Here is a 25,130-nt window from a genome sequence, read left to right as displayed (position 1 = left end):
CAGGACAGCCCCTAAGGTGTCCTGAGCTGAAGTGACTCTAACTTTTAGAAATCCTCCATCTTGCAGATGGAGGATTCCCCCAATAGGGTTATGATTGTGACCCCCTCCCCTTGGGAGGAGGCACAAAGAGGGTGTACCCACCCTCAGGGCTAGTAGCCATTGGCTACTAACCCCCCAGACCTAAACACGCCCTTAAATTTAGTATTTAAGGGCTACCCTGAACCCTAGAAAATTAGATTCCTGCAACTACAAGAAGAAGGACTGCCTAGCTGAAAACCCCTGCAGCGGAAGACCAGAAGACGACAACTGCCTTGGCTCCAGAAACTCACCGGCCTGTCTCCTGCCTTCCAAAGATCCTGCTCCAGCGACGCCTTCCAAAGGGACCAGCGACCTCGACATCCTCTGAGGACTGCCCCTGCTTCGAAAAGACAAGAAACTCCAGAGGACAGCGGACCTGCTCCAAGAAAAGCTGCAACTTTGTTTCCAGCAGCTTTAAAGAACCCTGCAAGCTCCCCGCAAGAAGCGTGAGACTTGCAACACTGCACCCGGCGACCCCGACTCGGCTGGTGGAGATCCGACGCCTCAGGAGGGACCCCAGGACTACTCTGATACTGTGAGTACCAAAACCTGTCCCCCCTGAGCCCCCACAGCGCCGCCTGCAGAGGGAATCCCGAGGCTTCCCCTGACCGCGACTCTTTGAATCCTAAGTCCCGACACCTGGGAGAGACCCTGCACCCGCAGCCCCCAGGACCTGAAGGACCGGACTTTCACTGGAGGAGTGACCCCCAGGAGTCCCTCTCCCTTGACCAAGTGGAGGTTTCCCCGAGGAACCCCCCCCTTGCCTGCCTGCAGCGCTGAAGAGATCCCGAGATCTCTCATAGACTAACATTGAAAACCCGACGCTTGTTTCTACACTGCACCCGGCCGCCCCCGCGCCGCTGAGGGTGAAATTTCTGTGTGGACTTGTGTCCCCCCCGGTGCCCTACAAAACCCCCCTGGTCTGCCCTCCGAAGACGCGGGTACTTACCTGCAAACAGACCGGAACCGGGGCACCCCCTTCTCTCCATTCTAGCCTATGTGTTTTGGGCACCACTTCGAACTCTGCACCTGACCGGCCCTGAGCTGCTGGTGTGGTGACTTTGGGGTTGCTCTGAACCCCCAACGGTGGGCTACCTTGGACCAAGAACTAAGCCCTGTAAGTGTCTTACTTACCTGGTAAAACTAACAAAAAACTTACCTCCCCCAGGAACTGTGAAAATTGCACTAAGTGTCCACTTTTAAAACAGCTATTTGTCAATAACTTGTAAAGTATACATGCAATTTTTATGATTTGAAGTTCCTAAAGTACTTACCTGCAATACCTTTCGAATGAGATATTACATGTAGAATTTGAACCTGTGGTTCTTAAAATAAACTAAGAAAAGATATTTTTCTATATAAAAACCTATTGGCTGGATTTGTCTCTGAGTGTGTGTACCTCATTTATTGTCTATGTGTATGTACAACAAATGCTTAACACTACTCCTTGGATAAGCCTACTGCTCGACCACACTACCACAAAATAGAGCATTGGTATTATCTCTTTTTGCCACTATCTTACCTCTAAGGGGAACCCTTGGACTCTGTGCATACTATTCCTTACTTTGAAATAGTGCATACAGAGCCAACTTCCTACATTGGTGGATCAGCGGTGGGGTACAAGACTTTGCATTTGCTGGACTACTCAGCCAATACCTGATCACACGACAAATTCCAAAATTGTCATTAGAAATTCATTTTTTGCAATTTGAAATCTTTCTAAATTCTTAAAAGTCCTGCTAGGGCCTTGTGTGTTAAGTCCCTGTTTAGCATTGTCTTTTAGAGTTTAAAAGTTTGTTAAAAGTTTGAATTAGATTCTAGAAACAGTTTTAGATTCTTTAAAAAGTCTTCCAACTCTTAGCAAAATAATGTCTGATACAGAGATGAATGTGGTGGAACTCGACACCACACCTTACCTCCATCTTAAGATGAGGGAGCTAATGTCTCTCTGTAATATCAAAAAAATAACCATTGGCTCCAGACCTACCAAAATTCAGCTCCAGGAGCTGTTGGCAGAGTTTGAAAAAGCCAACCCCTCTGAGGATGACTTCACAGAGGAAGAAATTAGTGACTTGGAGGGCAATTCCCCCCTCCCAGTCCTAAATAGGGAGACCAGGGCCTCTCAAGCCCTGTCTCCAAAAATGATAGTCAGAAATGTTGCTTCCCTCACAGGAGGGTCCAGCATTTCTGAAATCACTGAGGATGCTCTCAGTGAAGATGACCACCTGTTAGCCAGGATGGTCAAAAGATTGGCTTTGGAAAAGCAGCTCCTAGCCATAGAAAGGGAAAGAAAAGAGATGGGCCTAGGTCCCATCAATGGTGGCAGCAACTTAAATAGGGTCAGAGATTCTCCTGACATCCTAAAAATCCCCAAAGGGATTGTAACAAAATATGAAGATGGTGATGACATCACCAAATGGTTCACAGCTTTTGAGAGGGCTTGTGTAACCAGAAAAGTGAACAGATCTCACTGGGGTGCTCTCCTTTGGGAAATGTTCACTGGAAAGTGTAGGGATAGACTCCTCACACTCTCTGGAAAAGATGCAGAATCTTATGACCTCATGAAGGGTACCCTGATTGAGGGCTTTGGATTCTCCACTGAGGAGTATAGAATTAGATTCAGGGGGGCTCAAAAATCCTCGAGCCAGACCTGGGTTGATTTTGTAGACTACTCAGTAAAAACACTGGATGGTTGGTTAACTGGAAATGAAGTGTGTGACTATGTTGGGCTTTATAATTTGTTTATGAAAGAACACATTTTAAGTAACTGCTTCAATGAAAAGTTGCATCAGTATCTGGTAGACCTAGGTCCAATTTCTCCCCAAGAATTGGGAAAGAAGGCAGACCACTGGGTCAAGACTAGAGTAACCAAAACTTCCACTGGGGGTGACCAAAAGAAAGGGGTTACAAAAACTCCCCAGGAAAAAGTGGGTGACACTAGAAACAAAGAAAAAGAGTCCTCTGTAGGCCCCCAAAAACCAGAACAGGTGGGTGGGCCCCAAGACACAACCCAAAACAAAGGTGGGTACCAGGGTAAGAACTGGGATGCCACTAAGGCATGGTGCCACAACTGTAAACAGTCTGGGCACCACACCAAGGACACTTCTTGTCCCAAAAACAAACCCCAGAACAAAATTCCTGGGGTAACCAGTGTAGCCATGGGAGATGACTCCTCAGATGAGGAGGTCTTCCTAGCCTTCAACTGGAAACAGGGCCCAACAGGTGAGTTGGAGATTCCAGAGGGAAGTAGACACTTCCACCACCTACTGGTGAATGGAATCCCAACCACTGCCCTGAGAGACACTTGTGCCAGTCACACTATTGTGCATGACAGGCTGGTGCTCTCAAACCAGTACCTCCCAGGTGAGACTGCCAGGGTAAGAGTTAGCCTAGACAGGGTCACTAAGAGGCCTGTGGCTTTAGTGCCCATAGAAGTGGGTGGCACTCTTAGCTGGAGAAGGGTAGTAGTCAGTACAGACCTCCCCCTTGATTGTCTCCTTGGAAATGACTACCCAGAGGTTAGTCAGAGCCCAAGAGAGGAACTGGTCCAGTGCCAGTCCTCTCCCAAGGATTCTGGAAGTCCTGCCTCTGCAGTAAATACAAGCAGGCCCCAAAAGAAGAAGAAAAGAAAACAGAGTAGGAAGGGTGGACAACCTTTAGCCAAGGTTACAGCAAGCCAAGGAGATTCTGCTCCAGTAGGGGAGAACTCCAAAAATGGCCCTGATAAAGTCCAACCTGACCCACAAGAAGTCCTGGCTAGTCAGGCAACTGTTAAACCTGAGTGGGTGGCTCCTCAGCTAACAGAAGAAAGAGTGGAAGAAGGGTGTTTACTACAAGATGTGGTAACCCCCCACTCTAATACAGCAGACAGGCAACCTGAACCCCAAGAGGCCTGTAACTTAGCCCCTTCCCTTTTAGGTGAAGAGCTAAAGGTGTGGTTCTGGGCACTGACAGCTGTCAGTGGCCTCTGCTGGGTGTTAGCCTTTATGGCTGCACTATCCTTAGCATGGTGGTCTGACCCCATGCCAAATAGCAAGTTAGGCCCCCTGACCCTATTGGTCATGGTGGGGTTACTCCAGCTCTGGGTAACCTCTCTGGGTAAGCTAGGGGTAACCCTGGCCAAGATAAGGTTAGCAGAGGTGGACACCTCTAAGACCAAAATAGAAAGAATGGGTGGAGACATTGAAGAGGCAGACAAGAGGCAATTCAGACTAGGTCCTATTACTGTGGAAGTGGGTCAGTTCCCCAAAGGGAATGACCTGAACAGAAGGATGTAAGGCAGAGTAGGCCCTGCAACTAACCAGCCTATTTCTCCTACTCTTCCTCGCCTGACAGACTAGGAAGACTCTCCCAGCTTGGGCTGAGTCTCCTGGCCTGTGGGCTGGGGGGGGGCTTGTGTAAAGAAATGGCTCCCTGTTGCAGTTACCCCCCACTTTTTGCCTGATACTGATGCTGACTTGACGGAGAAGAGTGCTGGGACCCTGCTAACCAGGCCCCAGCACCAGTGTTCCTTCACCTAAAATGTACCATTGTATCCACAATTGGCAGACCCTGGCATCCAGATAAGTCCCTTGTAACTGGTACTTCTAGTACCAAGGGCCCTGATGCCAAGGAAGGTCTCTAAGGGCTGCAGCATGTCTTATGCCCCCCTGGAGACCTCTCACTCAGCACAGACACACTGCTACCAGCTTGTGTGTGCTAGTGAGGACAAAACGAGTTAGTCGACATGGCACTCCCCTCAGGGTGCCATGCCAGCCTCTCACTGCCTATGCAGTATAGGTAAGACACCCCTCTAGCAGGCCTTACAGCCCTAAGGCAGGGTGCACTATACCATAGGTGAGGGTACCAGTGCATGAGCATGGTACCCCTACAGTGTCTAAACAAAACCTTAGACATTGTAAGTGCAGGGTAGCCATAAGAGTATATGGTCTGGGAGTCTGTCAAACACGAACTCCACAGCACCATAATGGCTACACTGAAAACTGGGAAGTTTGGTATCAAACTTCTCAGCACAATAAATGCACACTGATGCCAGTGTACATTTTATTGTAAAATACACCACAGAGGGCACCTTAGAGGTGCCCCCTGAAACTTAACCGACTATCTGTGTAGGCTGACTAGTTTTAGCAGCCTGCCACGAACCGAGACATGTTGCTGGCCCCATGGGGAGAGTGCCTTTGTCACTCTGAGGCCAGTAACAAAGCCTGCACTGGGTGGAGATGCTAACACCTCCCCCAGGCAGGAATTGTCACACCTGGCGGTGAGCCTCAAAGGCTCACCTCCTTTGTGCCAACCCAGCAGGACACTCCAGCTAGTGGAGTTGCCCGCCCCCTCCGGCCAGGCCCCACTTTTGGCGGCAAGGCCGGAGAAAATAATGAGAAAAACAAGGAGGAGTCACTGGCCAGTCAGGACAGCCCCTAAGGTGTCCTGAGCTGAAGTGACTCTAACTTTTAGAAATCCTCCATCTTGCAGATGGAGGATTCCCCCAATAGGGTTAGGATTGTGACCCCCTCCCCTTGGGAGGAGGCACAAAGAGGGTGTACCCACCCTCAGGGCTAGTAGCCATTGGCTACTAACCCCCCAGACCTAAACACGCCCTTAAATTTAGTATTTAAGGGCTACCCTGAACCCTAGAAAATTAGATTCCTGCAACTACAAGAAGGACTGCCTAGCTGAAAACCCCTGCAGCGGAAGACCAGAAGACGACAACTGCCTTGGCTCCAGAAACTCACCGGCCTGTCTCCTGCCTTCCAAAGATCCTGCTCCAGCGACGCCTTCCAAAGGGACCAGCGACCTCGACATCCTCTGAGGACTGCCCCTGCTTCGAAAAGACAAGAAACTCCCGAGGACAGCGGACCTGCTCCAAGAAAAGCTGCAACTTTGTTTCCAGCAGCTTTAAAGAACCCTGCAAGCTCCCCGCAAGAAGCGTGAGACTTGCAACACTGCACCCGGCGACCCCGACTCGGCTGGTGGAGATCCGACGCCTCAGGAGGGACCCCAGGACTACTCTGATACTGTGAGTACCAAAACCTGTCCCCCCTGAGCCCCCACAGCGCCGCCTGCAGAGGGAATCCCGAGGCTTCCCCTGACCGCGACTCTTTGAATCCTAAGTCCCGACACCTGGGAGAGACCCTGCACCCGCAGCCCCCAGGACCTGAAGGACTGGACTTTCACTGGAGGAGTGACCCCCAGGAGTCCCTCTCCCTTGACCAAGTGGAGGTTTCCCCGAGGAACCCCCCCCCTTGCCTGCCTGCAGCGCTGAAGAGATCCCGAGATCTCTCATAGACTAACATTGAAAACCCGACGCTTGTTTCTACACTGCACCCGGCCGCCCCCGCGCCGCTGAGGGTGAAATTTCTGTGTGGACTTGTGTCCCCCCCAGTGCCCTACAAAACCCCCCTGGTCTGCCCTCCGAAGACGCGGGTACTTACCTGCAAACAGACCGGAACCGGGGCACCCCCTTCTCTCCATTCTAGCCTATGTGTTTTGGGCACCACTTCGAACTCTGCACCTGACCGGCCCTGAGCTGCTGGTGTGGTGACTTTGGGGTTGCTCTGAACCCCCAACGGTGGGCTACCTTGGACCAAGAACTAAGCCCTGTAAGTGTCTTACTTACCTGGTAAAACTAACAAAAAACTTACCTCCCCCAGGAACTGTGAAAATTGCACTAAGTGTCCACTTTTAAAACAGCTATTTGTCAATAACTTGTAAAGTATACATGCAATTTTTATGATTTGAAGTTCCTAAAGTACTTACCTGCAATACCTTTCGAATGAGATATTACATGTAGAATTTGAACCTGTGGTTCTTAAAATAAACTAAGAAAAGATATTTTTCTATATAAAAACCTATTGGCTGGATTTGTCTCTGAGTGTGTGTACCTCATTTATTGTCTATGTGTATGTACAACAAATGCTTAACACTACTCCTTAGATAAGCCTACTGCTCGACCACACTACCACAAAATAGAGCATTGGTATTATCTCTTTTTGCCACTATCTTACCTCTAAGGGGAACCCTTGGACTCTGTGCATACTATTCCTTACTTTGAAATAGTGCATACAGAGCCAACTTCCTACAAGGGTAGCCATAAGAGTATATGGTCTGGGAGTCTGTCAAACACTGACTCCACAGCACCATAATGGCTACACTGAAAACTGGGAAGTTTGGTATCAAACTTCTCAGCACAATAAATGCACACTGATGCCAGTGTACATTTTATTGTAAAATACACCCCAGAGGGCACCTTAGAGATGCCCGCTGAAACTTAAACCAACTACCCGTGTAGGCTGACTGGTTTCTAGCAGCCTGCCACACTCGAGACATGTTGCTGGCCACATGGGGAGAGTGCCTTTGTCACTCTGTGGCCTGTAACAAAGCCTGCACTGGGTGGAGATGCTAACACCTCCCCCAGGCAGGAGCTGTAACACCTGGCGGTGAGCCTCAAAGGCTTACCCCCTTTGTTCCAGCACCACAGGGCACTCCAGCTAGTGGAGTTGCCCACCCCCTCCGGTCACGGCCCCACTTTTGGCGGCAAGGCCGGAAGAGATAATGAGAATAACAAGGAGGAGTCACTGGCCAGTCAGGACAGCCCCTAAGGTGTCCTGAGCTGAAGTGACTCTGACTTTTAAAAATCCTCCATCTTGCAGATGGAGGATTCCCCCAATAGGGATAGGAATGTGACACCATCCCCTTGGGAGGAGGCACAAAGAGGGTGTACCCACCCTCAGGGCTAGTAGCCATTGGCTACTAACCCCCAGACCTAAACACGCCCTTAAATTTAGTATTTAAGGGCTTCCCTGAACCTAAGAATTTAGATTCCTGCAACTTACAAGAAGAAGAGGACTGCTGAGCTGAAAACCCCTGCAGAAGAAGAAAGAAGACACCAACTGCTTTGGCCCCAGTCCTACCGGCCTGTCTCCTGCCTTCTAAAGAAACCTGCTCCAGCGACGCTTTCCCAGGACCAGCGATCTCTGAATCGTCAGAGGACTGCCCTGCTTCAAGAAAGACTAGAAACTCCTGAGGACAGCGGCCCTGTTCCACAAAGACTGCAACTTTGTTTCAGAGGAGCAGATTTAAAGACCCCTGCAATCCCCGCAAGAAGCGTGAGACTTGCAACACTGCACCCGGCGACCCCGACTCGACTGGTGGAGAAACAACGCTACAGGGAGGACCCTTCGGTGACTCCAAGACTGTGAGTAACCAAAGTTGTCCCCCCTGAGCCCCCACAGCGACGCCTGCAGAGGGAATCCCGAGGCTCCCCCTGACCGCGACTGCCTGACTCTAAAATCCCGACGGCTGGAAAAGACCCTGCACCCGCAGCCCCCAGCACCTGAAGGATCGGAACTTCAGTGCAGGAGTGACCCCCAGGAGGCCCTCTCCCTTGCCCAGGTGGTGGCTACCCCGAGGAGCCCCCCCCCTTGCCTGCCTGCACCGCTGAAGAGACCCCTTGGTCTCCCATTGATTTGCATTGCGAACCCGACGCTTGTTTGCACACTGCACCCGGCCGCCCCCGCGCTGCTGAGGGTGTACTTTCTGTGTGGACTTGTGTCCCCCCCGGTGCCCTACAAAACCCCCCTGGTATGCCCTCCGAAGACGCGGGTACTTACCTGCTGGCAGACTGGAACCGGGCACTCCCTTCTCTCCATTGAAGCCTATGCGTTTTGGGCACCACTTTGAACTCTGCACCTGACCGGCCCTGAGCTGCTGGTGTGGTGACTTTGGGGTTGCTCTAAACCCCCAACGGTGGGCTACCTTGGACCCCAATTTGAACCCCGTAGGTGGTTTACTTACCTGCAAGAACTAACAATACTTTACATCCCCCAGGAACTGTGAAAATTGCACTAAGTGTCCACTTTTAAAACAGCTTATTGTGTTTTATGTAAAAAGTATATATGCTACTGTGATTATTCAAAGTTCCTAAAGTACTTACCTGCAATACCTTTCAAATTAGATATTACATGTAGAATTTGAACCTGTGGTTCTTAAAATAAACTAAGAAAATATATTTTTCTATAACAAAACCTATTGGCCTGGATTTGTCTCTGAGTGTGTGTTCCTCATTTATTGCCTGTGTGTATGTACAACAAATGCTTACCACTACTCCTTTGATAAGCCTACTGCTCGACCACACTACCACAAAATAGAGCATTAGTATTATCTCTTTTTGCCACTATCTTATCTCTAAGGGGAACCCTTGGACTCTGTGCATACTATTCCTTACTTTGAAATAGTGCATACAGAGCCAACTTCCTACAACCATTTAAAAAAAAAAAAAAAAAAATTGAGTCTTCCATCCCCAGAAAGCAATTTCCAGCTTTTTTAGTTTTTTTTGCCTAATGTTCAAGTTGGAATGCTTTCACCTTTTTTTATTTTTTTTTATTCCCTTTATGTGGCAGGCAAAAAACTGTGTCTGTGTGATTTACTTTCCAAGTTGACATTCCACCATGGAGTTTTTTTTGACAAAAATCCAAAAGGACATTTAAAGTCTAAGAAGACATCTTGTTGAAGGGAAAAGTAAATGAACTTCAAGCCAAGGACAGGAAGAAGTCAGAAAGGTCCTCCAGAGAAGAATCATCTTTTACTACTAGAGGACTCGTAAATAGAGGGATCCAGGGAGAATAAATGCAGGAGAGACCAGAAAAGAAAGAACTGCCACTTTTGTTACTCTCAATACCATGGATCCTGCTAGACATCTAGACATAGGACCCAACGTCGGCTAATGGTCCAGCACCATCATATTCAGTCAGCAGGATCTCTTAACGCCAAAGCATCACCAGTTCTTGGTGTCAGAAAGATCTTCAACATTGAGACACAATCTTGTCTCCATCTATGACCCACTCCACGTAATAGCATTTGTCGGCATCATGGCATTCAATGTTGGAACACCATTTCCACACAAGTAGATTTCAAGGCTCTCAAAGTTCCTGGCGTCAAGCCTACCAACTGTGGGCATTTTTAACATGGTTCAAGTCTTTTGGCCACACTAAATGTGGGCTCTGAGGACTGTGTTGGTAGGGGGGGGGGTGTACTATGGTAATCCTAGTGTCCTCTCGTATCCAACACTAAAATCCAGCTTGAAGCAGCCACTATACCCACAATAAACTGAGACAGGAGTCTGTTAGCACAAAAGCATAGTCCTTCAGCGACCAGACTGAGATCCATAAGATTTTTTTTGGCATCCTGTTCTCTCCCCTTTAGATTGTAAACCTAGTGGACGAGTCGAGCAGGATTTGAAACTCAAACAGCGTTGACACTCTAGTGTCAAAAAGGATGTCAACATCCACCACCCTGCATGTTCTGCAAGAGTTCAGATGAGTCATTTTCGCCTCGTTAGGACAACCTTTTGTTTGCTCTTTGGAGGCATTTAAACCTATTCAAGGTAATTACTGGTTGGAAGATGCTAGAGAGTTAATTCAAATGAGCATACAGGAACCTCAAGCAGGGAAACTGTAACTTAAGGTACTTTTCCTAACATTTATAAAAATACGACTTCACCATTGAATTTTGAATAACTATTAAACAACTATTTGAATTCTTCTAGTGATACCCACTCTCGAGCTACAGTCTTAGTATTCTAATCTGTACCCTAGTTTTCTACGTAGGACAGTTAGGCCTGCCACAGTGGAAATAGCTCTTGGTTGATATTTGCTGTGATAACATTTTAGCATTAACTTTCTATGTATCCTACTTTTAAATACTGTGGAATCTGCCTTGTGGGCTATAATGCCTACATAGGAGTGACATATTAATATTTAAATTGGAGATTTTTACCTGTCAAAGGGTTTATTTTGACAGGTCAAATTGCAGTTTTTACAGTGCAACAAGTAAGCTATGGTCGTAGACCTAAAGCCATATCTGCCCTGCCACTGTAGTGGACGGTACAGTAGATGCTGCAGTTAACTAGTGGCATTAACTTCCAGGCCCTGGGTACAATTAGTGCCATATACTCTAGGGACCTGTAGGCAAGTTAAATATGCCAATTAGAGTTATGCCAATTCAAGCATTTCAAAAGGAGGAGAGGAACTTCACTTCTGGATAGCAGGGTAAAGTGCACAGTTCTAAATCCAGCAAAAATATAGTCTGCAACATAAGGCAACAAAAATCTGAGTTGACCACACAGAAAAGATAGATTTCCTACGGTGATATTCTCGTAAAGTCACCAAACATTTTGTTACTGCTGAGGTAAATGAACTCCTACCTCGCTACAGTAAGAAATGCAAGACTCCACATGAAACCTCTTCAGCAGTCCCTAGCACAATAATGGTTGTAAGGAAAGGGCAGCTGGAATGGCAAACGTAAGCTGTCACTGTGCAGCCAGGCAATCCCTACTGTGATGGTGCAAGAAAAATAATATAATGCAGCTGGCAACATTACTTTAGAATCATCCTGGCTAAGCAGTTGAATCAGATGCCTCTCCCATAAGTTGGGGCACATGCCTAAGGAAACTAACAGTTCAAGTCTTACGGAAGCCAACAGGGAGGTTTTATTGCATCCACTTCCTACTGTTCACCTAACTGGCATCCTACCATGCCTTCCAGTGTTTTGAACTATAGTGCAGACAGGCAACACACCTACGATGCATTACTAAGCAACAGCAGATCCAGACCATTATCTCTGAACACTCAAAATAGGTGGTTATGGCTCCTAGCCAGAAACTTGCTCATAAAGGTAGCTCATCTCAATAGGACAAGAAAATCTAAAAACATACCTCCTCAGCTGATTCTTCCAACCAAGCCACAAGTGGGTATTAGACAACAAAGTACTGCAGTGCATCTTCCAATACGGGATTTTTCTTATTAGACTTACTTGCCACAGCACGAAACGCTAAATGCCGAAACGTTGCCTCCACAAGATGCAAACAAGGTTTTCTCTGCAATGCCATTTTGCTGAATTGGTCAGAGATGTTACGAAACACTTTTCTTCCCATACTTCTAATTCCAGTGGTGATAGTGAAAGTGCTGAACTCCAAAGTAACATTACTACGTATTGTCCCTGACTGACCCAGACATTGACGTATGTGAACCATAACTTTCATCACACGAGGCTGGCATCTAAACTGAACCTTTTGGCAGGCAGGAAGATCAGTGAGAGGCAAGCTCTATCAGCTGTTAAACCTTTCTTGCTGTCAGTGCTACTAGGGTTGTGGAATAAGATAATTTCATTAGGGTCAACATAACTTGTTTCAGCCATGTTTTCTTGCTCATGTGACCTTTGCCCACAGGAAGCCTCATCTGTGATGCCAGTCTGTGCACATCTTTTGTCCTAAGTTGACAAAAAATAACTAGTTTGCTCAAGTGAAATGTTTTCATATTGTTACTGTTTGAATGTTGTTTAACCTGTTTCTCCTTTATTTTTTTAATTTTATTTTTTTAAAAGAACTGCAATTAAACATGACTATATTTACAAGCACTAGTGCATACATTTATGCCTTGCCATAGCTCAGCAAGCTTGCTCCACCCAGCTATGTTTGGTGAAATTCCAAACAAGGCTGGGTGATTCTGCGATTCACAGACTATTAAATTTTCTTTTGTCAATAAACCCTTTTAGACTTGGGTGGACTGCGTATTTTCTTTGACAGGGTAATGAGGATTCCACTTTTCTTTTTATGCAAGGTGGTTTCAGAATTTCATATCAATCAGACTATTACCAGTATTCTTCAATAATCCAGCCACGCTTCCCAAACGCTCTCTCAACAAGTTAACTTGTTCTTCATTTGATAGCATGAACAACCCTTGCCCCTCTAGCTTCTTTTCGGCCACGTGGATAAAGCCCAGAAAGCTTGTTTTTCTATATCAATACTTAGCTGCTGTACAGAACTGGATCTGAGAGGCAACTGCCAGTACAAGGTATCTTAGGATGGAAATCCTCTAAAACTTCTTAAGGGTGCACAACTTTTTTTTGTTCTTTATTTTTAAACACTTGGGCAGCTGTTCAGAGTTTAATGCAGTGTAGTTTGGCGTAGTAGAGTTTACATTGATTCATAAATGTGGATTACGTGTGCTGGGATCCCAGCACCCAGTGGGGAATTAGTCTAACATTTGACAATAAAGAAGAAGACTACGATGCAGAACCAAGACTACAAGTAACCATTTATTCCTGGAAACCTGTCTGTCTCTAGTTTTAAGGAGGTACTTCCGGGAAGAAGCATTAATAGCCAGGAGTCTTAATTCTGCACCCATCCAAGGGTCTAGTCCTGTGTGTGCAAATTTACAACTGATCTTTATAATCTAGTCTTCAATATGTGGTGTAAATTGAATAATCTTGTAAACCGATGTGTGTTACATATGAATGCAACTGCTGAATTTTAATGCTGTCTGTGTATGATTACAGCAAAGAAACAACCAGGGCAGTGATTGACTCAGGGTGGTGCTAGAACTGTTTTATAACCCTGTAAATTGCTTTCTCTAGCAAATAGTCATGGGTTGCTTAGACTTTGACACCAGTCTTTCCTCTGCTTTTTGTCAGAAATGCATATAAGTGGACTACAAACATTCATCCAGACATCCATGTGCCCTAAAGTCGTCCTCTAATCTCTGCTTACGTACATGCGGTCTGTGTGTTGTGTGGGACAGTATGTGTGCCAGCATGGTCTGTATGCATGCCAGCCTCTGTGTTGGTTTATAGACATGAGTACCTGGTTCTTTTTCACTTGTCCTGGCATCTTCATCTCCCATTCTTAACTATCCACCAGTTCCGGATTGCTCACACTGTAAGCACTCCACCCTTTATATCTCCTAACCCTCTCTTGTGCCTTCCTGCCCTCTGGTAACCGGTTTTGCTACTGTGAGTCCTTCAGTTCAATGCTATTGCTTGTTTCCTCTTACATTCGGTCTTACATATTCATGGGGTTTATTTGGTTGAACTACGAAGCTTTAACAGTTGTATCGTGCATTATCATTCTAAGGACGTTGCCAGCTCTTGACTTTGGGGGGGGGGGCGGGGGACACGTGAGTACAGAACTAGTAAATGAATTGTAGAATTCGAAACTATACTTAAACAATAAACATACAAATGTCAGCAAATCTCATGCTGTGAGTGACCAACTGGCGACGTGGCACTAGAGTATGAATTGAGTTAGTGGAATTGCTAATAAATCTTGTGTGCCGCAAATACACAAAATGCATGCACCACACACTTAAGACATCATTCAGGGTCTGTCTCTTGTTCGTTCCAATGGCATTCTCTGTTGGTTGGTCTTTTACTGTTGCTTAACCCATTTGTGTATCTTTTTTTACAACCAGATATGTGAGATCATCGAGAGCCCGCTGTTCCTAAAATTGAATCCGATGACCAAGCACACAGATGTGAGTAATGCTGTACAGCGCTGCTGTACATTGTACGGCTGAGCCTGCGACCGGGCATGCAAGACTGTTGTTTACAATAAGGGGCTTGGAGGCCGCCCATTACTTGCAATTGGTTGGCTTTATTGTCAATCATTTGCTTGCTTCTTATTGGTCAGTTACAGTAGGCTTGCTTTCTTTTCATATGTTTGCCCCTTCCCTGTAGCATGTGCACATTACTTAACTCTTTTCACTGCTCATTTCTTTAAGTGCTCATTTTTCCCCTTTATGTTTAACCACTCTACCAGGCTGCTGTTTTTTTTTTTTTTTCCCCCCCAACTACCCCTTCTCGTGTACTTCTCCCCTCTGTGTTCCTCCACTGTCTGTTGACTAGCCTCACCTACCATCCCTCCTTGCCTTGTCTATGTTGACTTGCCTGTACCCACCCCCTCTTTGTCCATATTGCCTTGCCCCCACCACCTCTTTCCTTGTCAGATGTAGGTAACCTCCACCTTCCCTCCCAATGAGTGTGCTGCATTGCTAACACTCTCCCTCCCTTTGTCGATATAGCCCTGATAGCACCCTCCCTCCTATTGTCCATGTTGCCTTGCCCCCGTCCACCCTCCCATCGTCAGTGTTGGCGTGCCCCCTGACCTCCCTCATCTTTGTTCCTCCCACCCTTGTCCGTGTTGGCGTGCCCTCCCTCGTCCATGCTCATGTTGTCTGCACCACCCACACCACCCTCCCTTTCCGTGTTGGCTTGCTGCCCCACCTCCCTTTGTCCGTGTTGGCTTGCCTCCGCCCCACCTCCCTTTGTCCGTGTTGGCTTGCCTCTGCCCTACCTCCCTTTGTCCGTGTTGGCTTGCCACCACCTTCCCTCCCTTTGTCCATGTTGGCTTGCCACCACCTTCCCTCCCTTTGTCCATGTTGGCTTGCCACCACCTTCCCACACTCCTTGTCCATGTTGGCTTGCCTCCACCTTCCCTCCTTCCCTTTGTCTGTGTTGGCTTGCCTCTGCCCCTCCTACCTCCCTGTGTCTGTGTTGGCTTGCCTCTGACCTCCCTCCCTTTGTCCGTGTTGGCTTGCCTCTGACCTCCCTCCCTCCCTTTGTCTGTGTAGGCTTGCCACCACCTTCCCTCCCTCCCTTTGTCCATGTTGGCTTGCCTCCACCTTCCCTCCTTCCCTTTGTCTGTGTTGGCTTGCCTCTGCCCCTCCTACCTCCCTGTGTCTGTGTCGGCTTGCCTCCACCCTCCCTTCCTTTGTCCATGTTGGCTTGCATCTGCCCTCCCTTTGTCCGTGTTGGCTTGCCTCTGACCTCCCTCCCTCCCTTTGTCTGTGTTGGCTTGCCTCTGACCTCCCTCCCTCCCTTTGTCTGTGTTGGCTTGCCTCTGACCTCCCTCCCTTTGTCCGTGTTGGCTTGCCTCTGACCTCCCTCCCTCCTTTTGTACTTGTTGGCTTGGTTTGCATCCCTCCCTCCCTTTGTCCATGTTGGCTTGCCTCGGCCCTCCCTCCCTCCCTTTGTCCGTGTAGACTTGCCTCTGCCCTCCCTCCCTTCCTTTGTCCATGTTGGCTTGCCTCTGCCCTCCCTTCCTCCCTGTGGCCGTGATGGCTTGCCTCTGCCCTCTGTCCATGTTGGCTTTCCTCAGCCTTCCCTCCCTCCCTTTGTCCGAGTGGGCTTGCCTCCTCCCTCCCTCCCTTTGTCTGTATTGGCTTGCTTCTGCCCTCCTTCCCTCGTCCCTTTGTTTTTGTTTGCTTGCCTCTGCCCTGTCTCCCTCCCTTTATCTGTGTTGGCTTGCCTCTGCCCTGTGTCCCTCCCTTTATCTGTGTTGGCTTGCCTCTGCCCTGTCTCCCTCTCTTTATCTGTGTTGGCTTGCCTCTGCCCTGTCTCCCTCTCTTTATCTGTGTTGGCTTGCCTCTGCCCTGTGTCCCTCCCTTTATCTGTGTTGGCTTGCCTCTGCCCGGTCTCCCTCCCTTTATCTGTGTTCGCTTGCCTCTGCCCTGTCTCCCTCCCTTTATCTGTGTTCGCTTGCCTCTGCCCTGTCTCCCTCTCTTTATCTGTGTTGGCTTGCCTCTGCCCTGTGTCCCTCCCTTTATCTGTGTTGGCTTGCCTCTGCCCGGTCTCCCTCCCTTTATCTGTGTTCGCTTGCCTCCGCCCTTCCTTCCTCCTTGTGTCCGTTTTGGCTTGCCTCTGCCCTCCCTTTGTCTGTGTTGACTGTCCCCAGCCTACCTTCCCCGTTTTTGTCCGTGTTGGGTTGCCTCTGCCCTCCCTCCCTTTGTCCGAGTGGGCTTGCCTCCTCCCTCCCTCCCTTTGTCTGTATTGGCTTGCTTCTGCCCTCCTTCCCTCGTCCCTTTGTTTTTGTTTGCTTGCCTCTGCCCTGTCTCCCTCCCTTTATCTGTGTTGGCTTGCCTCTGCCCTGTCTCCCTCCCTTTATCTGTGTTGGCTTGCCTCTGCCCTGTCTCCCTTCCTTTATCTGTGTTGGCTTGCCTCTGCCCTGTCTCCCTCCCTTTATCTGTGTTGGCTTGCTGCTGCCCTCTCTTCCTCCGTGTGTCCGTTTTGGCTTGCCTCTGCCCTCCCTTTGTCTGTGTTGGCTTGCCTCTGCCCGGTCTCCCTCCCTTTATCTGTGTTAGCTTGCCTCCGCCCTCCCTTCCTCCTTGTGTCCGTTTTGGCTTGCCTCTGCCCTCCCTTTGTCTGTGTTGACTGTCCCCAGCCCTCCTTCCCCGTTTTTGTCCGTGTTGGGTTGCCTCAGCCCTCCCTCCCTCCCTTTGTCCGAGTGGGCTTGCCTCCTCCCTCACTCCCTTTGTCTGTATTGGCTTGCTTCTGCCCTCCTTCCCTCGTCCCTTAGTTTTTGTTTGCTTGCCTCTGTCCTGTCTCCCTCCCATTATCTGTGTTGGCTTGCCTCTGCCCTGTCTCCCTCCCTTTATCTGTGTTGGCTTGCCTCTGCCTTGTCTCCCTCCCTTTATCTGTGTTTGCTTGCCTCTGCCCTGTCTCCCTCCCTTTATCTGTGATGGCTTGCCTCTGCCCTCCCTTTATCTGTGTTGGCTTGCCTCTGCCCTCCCTTTATCTGTGTTGGCTTGCCTCTGCCCTCCCTTTATCTGTGTTGGCTTGCCTCTGCCCTCCCTTTATCTGTGTTGGCTTGCCTCCTTCCTCCCTTTATCTGTGTTGGCTTGCCTCCTTCCTCCCTTTATCTGTGTTGGCTTGCCTCCTTCCTCCCTCCCTTTGTCCGTGTTGGCTTGCCTCCTTCCTCCCTCCCTTTGTCCGTGTTGGCTTGCCTCCTTCCTCCCTCCCTTTGTCCGTGTTGGCTTGCCTCCTTCCTCCCTCCCTTTGTCTGTGTTGGCTTGCCTCCTCCCCCCCCTCTCTTTGTCCGTGTTGGCTTGCCTCCTCCCCCTCTCCTTCTCTCTGTGTTGGCTTGCCTCTGTCCTCCCTCCATCCCTCCCTTTTTTTCCATGTTGATTTGCCTCCACCCTTCCGCCCTCCCTTTGTCCATGTGGGCTTGCCTCCTCCCTCCTTCCCTTCCTTGTCTGTTTTGGCCTACTTCTGCCCTCCTTCCCTCCCTTCCTAGTCTGTGTTGGCCTGCTTCTGCCCTCCTTCCCTCCCTTCCTTGTCTGTGTTGGCCTGCTTCTGCCCTCCTTCCCTCCCTTCCTTGTCTGTGTTGGCCTGCTTCTGCCCTCCTTCTCTCCCTTCCTAGTCTGTGTTGGCCTGCTTCTGCCCTCCTTCCCTCCCTTCCTAGTCTGTGTTGGCCTGCTTCTGCCCTCCTTCCTTTTGTCGATGTTGGCTTGCCTCTGACCTGTCTCCCTCCCTTCTTCTGTGTTGGCTTGCCTCTGCTCTCCCTTTGTCGGTATTTGCTTGCCTCCGCCCTCCCTTATTCCTTGTGTCCGTTTTGGCTTGCCTCTGCCCTCCCTTTCTGTGTTGACTGTCCCCAGCCCGCCTTACCTGTTTTTGTCCCTGTTGGGTTGCCTCTGCCCTTCCTTAATGCGTGTTGGGTTGCCTCTGCCCTCCCTTTATCTGTGTTGAGTTGCCTCCTTCCTCACTCCCTTTGTCCGTTTTGGCTTGCCTCCTTCCTCCCTCCCTTTGTCCGTGTTGGCTTGCCTCCTCCCTCCTTCCCTTCCTTGTCTGTGTTGGCCTACTTCTGCCCTCCTTCCCTCCCTTCCTAGTCTGTGTTGGCCTGCTTCTGCCCTCCTTCCCTCCCTTCCTAGTCTGTGTTGGCCTGCTTCTGCCCTCCTTCCCTCCCTTCCTAGTCTGTGTTGGCCTGCTTCTTCGCCCCTTCCCTCCCTTCCTAGTGTGTGTTGGCCTGCTTCTGCCCTCCTTCCCTCCCTTCCTTGTCTGTGTTGGCCTGCTTCTGCCCTCCTTCCCTCCCTTCCTAGTCTGTGTTGGCTTGCCTCTGCCCCTCCTACTTCCCTGTGTCTGTGTCGGCTTGCCTCCACCCTCCCTTCCTATGTCCATGTTGGCTTGCATCTGCCCTCCCTTTGTCCGTGTTGGCTTGCCTCTGACCTCCCTCCCTCCCTTTGTCTGTGTTGGCTTGCCTCTGCCCTCCCTTTGTCCGAGTTGGCCTGCCTCTGACCTCCCTCCCTCCCTTTGTACTTGTTGGCTTGGCTTGCCTCCCTCCCTCCCTTTGTCCATGTTGGCTTGCCTCTGCCCTCCCTCCCTCCCTTTGTCCATGTTGGCTTGCCTCTGCCCTCCCTCCCTCCCTTTGTCCGTGTAGACTTGCCTCTGCCCTCCCTCCCTTCCTTTGTCCATGTTGGCTTGCCTCTGCCCTCCCTTCCTCCCTATGGCCGTGTTGGCTTGCCTCTGCCCTCTGTCCATGTTGGCTTTCCTCAGCCCTCCCTCCCTCCCTTTGTCCGAGTGGGCTTGCCTCCTCCCTCCCTCCCTTTGTCTGTATTGGCTTGCTTCTGCCCTCCTTCCCTCGTCCCTTTGTTTTTGTTTGCTTGCCTCTGCCTTGTCTCCCTCCCTTTATCTGTGTTTGCTTGCCTCTGCCCTGTCTCCCTCCCTTTATCTGTGTTGGCTTGCCTCTGCCCTCCCTTTATCTGTGTTGGCTTGCCTCTGCCCTCCCTTTATCTGTGTTGGCTTGCCTCTGCCCTCCCTTTATCTGTGTTGGCTTGCCTCTGCCCTCCCTTTATCTGTGTTGGCTTGCCTCTGCCCTCCCTTTATCTGTGTTGGCTTGCCTCTGCCCTCCCTTTATCTGTGTTGGCTTGCCTCTGCCCTCCCTTTATCTGTGTTGGCTTGCCTCTGCCCTCCCTTTATCTGTGTTGGCTTGCCTCTGCCCTCCCTTTCTTTTATTCGTGTTGGCTTGCCTCTGCCCTCCCTTTCTTTTATTCGTGTTGGCTTGCCTCTGCCCTCCCTTTCTTTTATTCGTGTTGGCTTGCCTCCTTCCTCCCTCCCTTTGTCCGTGTTGGCTTGCCTCCTTCCTCCCTCTGTCCGTGCTGGCTTGCCTCCTTCCTCCCTCTGTCCGTGCTGGCTTGCCTCCTTCCTCCCTCCCTTTGTCCGTGCTGGCTTGCCTCCTTCCTCCCTCCCTTTGTCCGTGTTGGCTTGCCTCCTTCCTCCCTCCCTTTGTCCGTGTTGGCTTGCCTCCTTCCTCCCTCCCTTTGTCCATGCTGGCTTGCCTCCTTCCTCCCTCCCTTTGTCCGTGCTGGCTTGCCTCCTTCCTCCCTCCCTTTGTCCGTGTTGGCTTGCCTCCTTCCTCCCTCCCTTTGTCTGTGTTGGCTTGCCTCCTCCCCCCCTCTCTTTGTCCGTGTTGGCTTGCCTCCTCCCCCTCTCCTTCTCTCTGTGTTGGCTTGCCTCTGTCCTCCCTCCATCCCTCCCTTTTTTTCCATGTTGATTTGCCTCCACCCTCCTGCCCTCCCTTTGTCCATGTGGGCTTGCCTCCTCCCTCCTTCCCTTCCTTGTCTGTGTTGGCCTACTTCTGACCTCCTTCCCTCCCTTCCTAGTCTGTGTTGGCCTGCTTCTGCCCTCCTTCCCTCCCCTTCCTAGTCTGTGTTGGCCTGCTTCTGCCCTCCTTCCCTCCCTTCCTAGTCTGTGTTGGCCTGCTTCTTCCCTCCTTCCCTCCCTTCCTAGTCTGTGTTGGCGTGCTTCTGCCCTCCTTCCCTCCCTTCCTTGTCTGTGTTGGCCTGCTTCTGCCCTCCTTCCCTCCCTTCCTAGTCTGTGTTGGCCTGCTTCTGCCCTCCTTCCCTCCCTTCCTAGTCTGTGTTGGCCTGCTTCTGCCCTCCTTCCCTCCCTTCCTAGTCTGTGTTGGCCTGCTTCTGCCCTCCTTCCCTCCCTTCCTAGTCTGTGTTGGCCTGCTTCTGCCCTCCTTCCCTCCCTTCCTAGTCTGTGTTGGCCTGCTTCTGCCCTCCTTCCTTTCCTTTCTTTTGTCGATGTTGGCTTGCCTCTGACCTGTCTCCCTCCCTTCTTCTGTGTTGGCTTGCCTCTGCTCTCCCTTTGTCGGTATTTGCTTGCCTCTGCTCTCCCTTTGTCTGTGTTTGCTTGCCTCTGCTCTCCCTTTGTCAGTGTTTGCTTGCCTCCGCCCTCCCTTCTTCCTTGTGTCCGTTTTGGCTTGCCTCTGCCCTCCCTTTCTGTGTTGACTGTCCCCAGCCCGCCTTACCTGTTTTTGTCCCTGTTGGGTTGCCTCTGCCCTTCCTTAATGCGTGTTGGGTTGCCTCTGCCCTCCCTTTATCTGTGTTGAGTTGCCTCCTTCCTCCCTCCCTTTGTCCGTTTTGGCTTGCCTCCTTCCTCCCTCCCTTTGTCCGTGTTGGCTTGCCTCTTTCCTCCATCCCTTTGCCCGTGTTGGCTTGCCTACTCCCTCCCTCTGTCCGTGTTGGCCTACTTCTGCCCTCCTTCTCTCCCTCCCTTTGTCTGTGTTGGACTGCTTCTGCCCTCCTCCCCTTCCTTCCTGCAGATGTTTTAGGATAGTGAAAAAAGTCTAGTAAGAAAGATTGTTGCAGACAGCAGTAGAGTTCATATGGTGCTGTTTAAGGCAGATCTAGTAATTCATTCAGCTCCAATCATTCTGATTAACTTTTCCTTTCACTACACAGCTACCTGTCAGCGTGTTTGAATCTGTAATTGACATCATCAGTGGAGAGGTGAGTGATTCCCTTATAGCTGTGCCTGCCACCTGGAGGGGTAACACCATACTTTGTCCACAGCATAGCTTCAGTATGTGGAGCATTCTGGCCATAGCACATGCACAAGCAACTTTCTTCACTAGTGCCGTGTTAGTTCTTGCCGATTCATTCCTCGTAAGCATTCTTCTTCCAGCATAGTTGCAGTGTTATCTGACAGTGTTGCCAACAGTTTCACAGTTTGCAATACTTACAATAAATTAACAGTGCTTGTGAGGCTTCTGCTTGCTCCTACTGGATGAGCTATCCTCTGACACCAGGAAACACTTCTCTACCTAAAGGCTACTCCCCCTATTGTTCCATACATTTCCTGTGATACGACAGGTGGATTTTGGTGTCAATGCACTGGGTAATATACCTGATCTTAAGCCCCATCTTTGTGGGGGTGGAGGGGTTTCTCAGTATTTGAATTCTGACCATGTCTGCGCCTATTGTTGATGTATTTCTAAAGAAAAAACAATGCATACTAATGCTGACTGCTGCAGAATAAGGGTACAGATTTGAGCCTTAACGCCTCATATAGTACTAAACATTAATTGAGGATGCAGTAGCTGTTAGGAAAGTAGGAGAACGCTCTACTGCACTATCATCTAAACTGCCTAAATATTTTATATCTGTTAACTTCGAGTTTTACAAGTTACTTTTTCAAAATCAGATACACACGCATGCAGCAGTTCACATACATTGTATGTTTACCAATCTCAGAATAACCAATAAATTGTGTCGCCGTGAAAAATTTTAAAACCTTGTTTTCAGTAAAAAAATAAATAGAATTAAATGGTAAAGTAACAAAAAGGTTGAAACTACAACCCCCTATAAGTGGATAATTAGTGGGGTGTTGTGAGAAGATATGGGATTACGAAGGCAGGGGAGATGATACATTAATGCTCCTGTCCCATCCCGAACTAATACCTTCGAAGTACACACTTTCATCAGACATGGTAGCGTCATATCCGGGTTAACATTTATCACTATTTCAATGGTTGCTGGTTTTTGTTTCGCTTTTAAATAATGGACATGACCATTTTTAACCACTTCTCTTACTCTGCTAAATGTGGATGTTGGAGATGTGTTGTGATTGTCCAGTAGTAATGCGCCATTTTTGATTGATACTTCTAACGGCAGATTCCTCCTCTTGTGTATATTCTTGAAAGTGTCAGACCTTACCCGGAAACTCAAAAGCAGTACTACTGCATGCTGATAGCTGGTGTTGCGTGGGTCCTTACCAACTATTTTCCACTCTGGACGAAACAAGCTGGACCGCTTTTAAGCACCACCCAGGTACTTTGACGCCAGTTCATATTTTTCTGTACCACAAGACTTTTATTCAGAGCTCTACTACTTTAGTCTTAGATGAGTAATTTAATAATTTTTTTTTTTTTTTTAATCAGTGTATAAAGGAATTAAGTCACCTCCCAACCCGACCAGATTCAAACCTTGTAGGGACTGTTGAAAACAGATTTATGAAAGAGCCTTCAAACCACAGATTTCTCACCTTCTGAATACTTCCTAGGCGTCAAACTGAATCCAGGAACTTTTTTAGCAGTACCTTTGCGCACTACAAGGTGGTGCTGCGCGTCTCCCCTAACAGCGTTGACTTCCAGGGTATTGTTATGTATGTATGTATGTGTGTGTGTGTGTGTCTATATATATATATATATATATATGTTCGATGGCATGTGTAGCTGCAGATACACATGCTGTGCACAGTCCGCCATCTGGTGTTGGGCTCGGAGTGTTACAAGTTGTTTTTCTTCGAAGAAGTCTTTTCGAGTCACGAGACCGAGGGACTCCTCCCCTTTCAAGTCCATTGCGCATGGGCGTCGACTCCATCTTAGATTGTTTTTTTTCCGCCATCGGGTTCAGACGTGTTCCTTTTCGCTCCGTGTTTCGGGTCGGAAAGTTAGTTAGAATCTCGGCAAAAAACGTCAGTATTGTTTGCGTTCGGTATCGGGTTAGTTAGAACAAATCGACACCGAATTCTGAAGATCTCCGGTAGGCCTTTGGGGTTTTTTCGATCCCCCGTCGGGGCCTGGTCGGCCCGGCCACGTGCGACTTCATGGCTCATGGAACGGACCCCATTCCGCTTCTGCCCAAAATGCCATCACAAGTATCCGTATACGGATCACCATCTGGTCTGTAACTTGTGCTTGTCCCCCGAGCACAAGGAGGATACTTGTGAAGCCTGTCGAGCGTTTCGGTCGAGGAAGACGCTGAGAGACCGAAGAGCCAGGAGACTGCAAATGGCGTCCACGCCGACAGGTCAAGAACGCTTCGAGGAGGAAGAAGAAGCTTTCTCCATCCGCGAGTCGGATTCTGAAGAACTCGACGCCGAAGAAACACACCAAACCGTGAGTAAGACGTCGAAAATCAAGACTCACAAGAAGTCTACAAAAGCCCAGGGGACGCCACCGCCAACAGGCCATGGCTTAACCCGAAAACTAGGTGACCCATCCAAGGCACCGAAAAAGGGCATGCTAGTGTCGAAGTCATCCGACTCCGGTCGAGATACCGCCACACAGCAACCTCGGAGCCGAGACAGCGGCTCCGAGAAACTTCGGCACAGAGACAGCGGCACCGAAGAATTTCGGCACCGAGACACCACGCCGAAATAAAGAAGGTTTCTTCGGAGCCTAAAAAGACTTCCGAAAAGGTTTCGGTTCCGAAACAGCCAACCTCGGAGCCGAAAACTAGTTCCTATACAGAGGAACAAGGATTAACCTCCCAATTACACAGATTTGGAGAGGAGCTTCAAGCTGTAGAGCCTGACTACACGCAAAGAAGGCTTCATATTCATGAGGACACAGGGAAGATAACCACTCTTCCCCCAATCAAAATAAAAAGGAAACTTGCCTTTCAACAAAAGGACAAGCAACCACAAGCAAAGGTGGCAAGGAAAACAACCCCACCACCGTCTCCACCACCATCAATACATGCATCACCAGCAACAACTCCACCACTGATGCACTCACCAGCTCATACCACAATGAGTCAGGATGATCCCGATGCATGGGACCTCTACGATGCTCCAGTGTCTGACAATAGCCCAGACTCTTATCCTACAAAACCGTCACCACCTGAGGACAGTCATCCTATACACAGGTGGTCGCAAGGGCAGCCGAGTTTCACAATGTCTCCTTACATTCGGAACCAATTGAGGATGACTTTCTCTTTAACACCCTATCCTCCACCCATAGCCAGTATCAATGCCTTCCCATGCTCCCAGGAATGCTAAGACATTCAAAACAAATTTTTCAGGATCCAGTTAAAGGCAGAGCCATAACTCCAAGGGTGGAGAAAAAATATAAGCCACCGCCCACAGATCCAATATATATCACAACACAACTAACACCGGACTCAGTAGTTGTGGGGGCAGCTCGTAAGAGAGCCAACTCTCATACCTCAGGCGACGCACCACCTCCAGACAAGGAGAGCCGCAAATTTGATGCTGCGGGAAAAAGGGTTGCAGCACAAGCAGCAAATCAGTGGCGTATTGCCAATTCACAAGCACTTTTGGCAAGATACGACAGGGCTCACTGGGATGAAATGCAACATTTCATCGAACACTTACCCAAGGAGTTCCAAAAAAGAGCGCAACAGGTGGTGGAAGAGGGACAAAGTATCTTAAATAATCAGATACGGTCTTCCATGGATGCAGCAGATACAGCTGCAAGG

General features: G+C 49.2%; 1 protein-coding gene across 1 annotated transcript in view; it reads left to right on the top strand.

Moving 5' to 3' along the window:
- COPS6 (COP9 signalosome subunit 6) overlaps positions 1-25,130 on the top strand; it is a 131,638-nt gene that overhangs the window by 42,931 nt on the left and 63,577 nt on the right. Inside the window, exons 5-6 of the mRNA XM_069216789.1 lie at positions 14,322-14,384; positions 21,369-21,416. Coding sequence (XP_069072890.1) covers positions 14,322-14,384; positions 21,369-21,416 — 111 coding nt within the window. The remainder of the gene's footprint in view (positions 1-14,321; positions 14,385-21,368; positions 21,417-25,130) is intronic.

This window comes from Pleurodeles waltl, chromosome 12, assembly GCF_031143425.1.
Source record: "Pleurodeles waltl isolate 20211129_DDA chromosome 12, aPleWal1.hap1.20221129, whole genome shotgun sequence".
In the NCBI taxonomy this organism is placed as follows: Eukaryota; Metazoa; Chordata; class Amphibia; order Caudata; family Salamandridae; genus Pleurodeles; species Pleurodeles waltl.
This window is presented reverse-complemented; position numbering and strand designations above follow the sequence as displayed.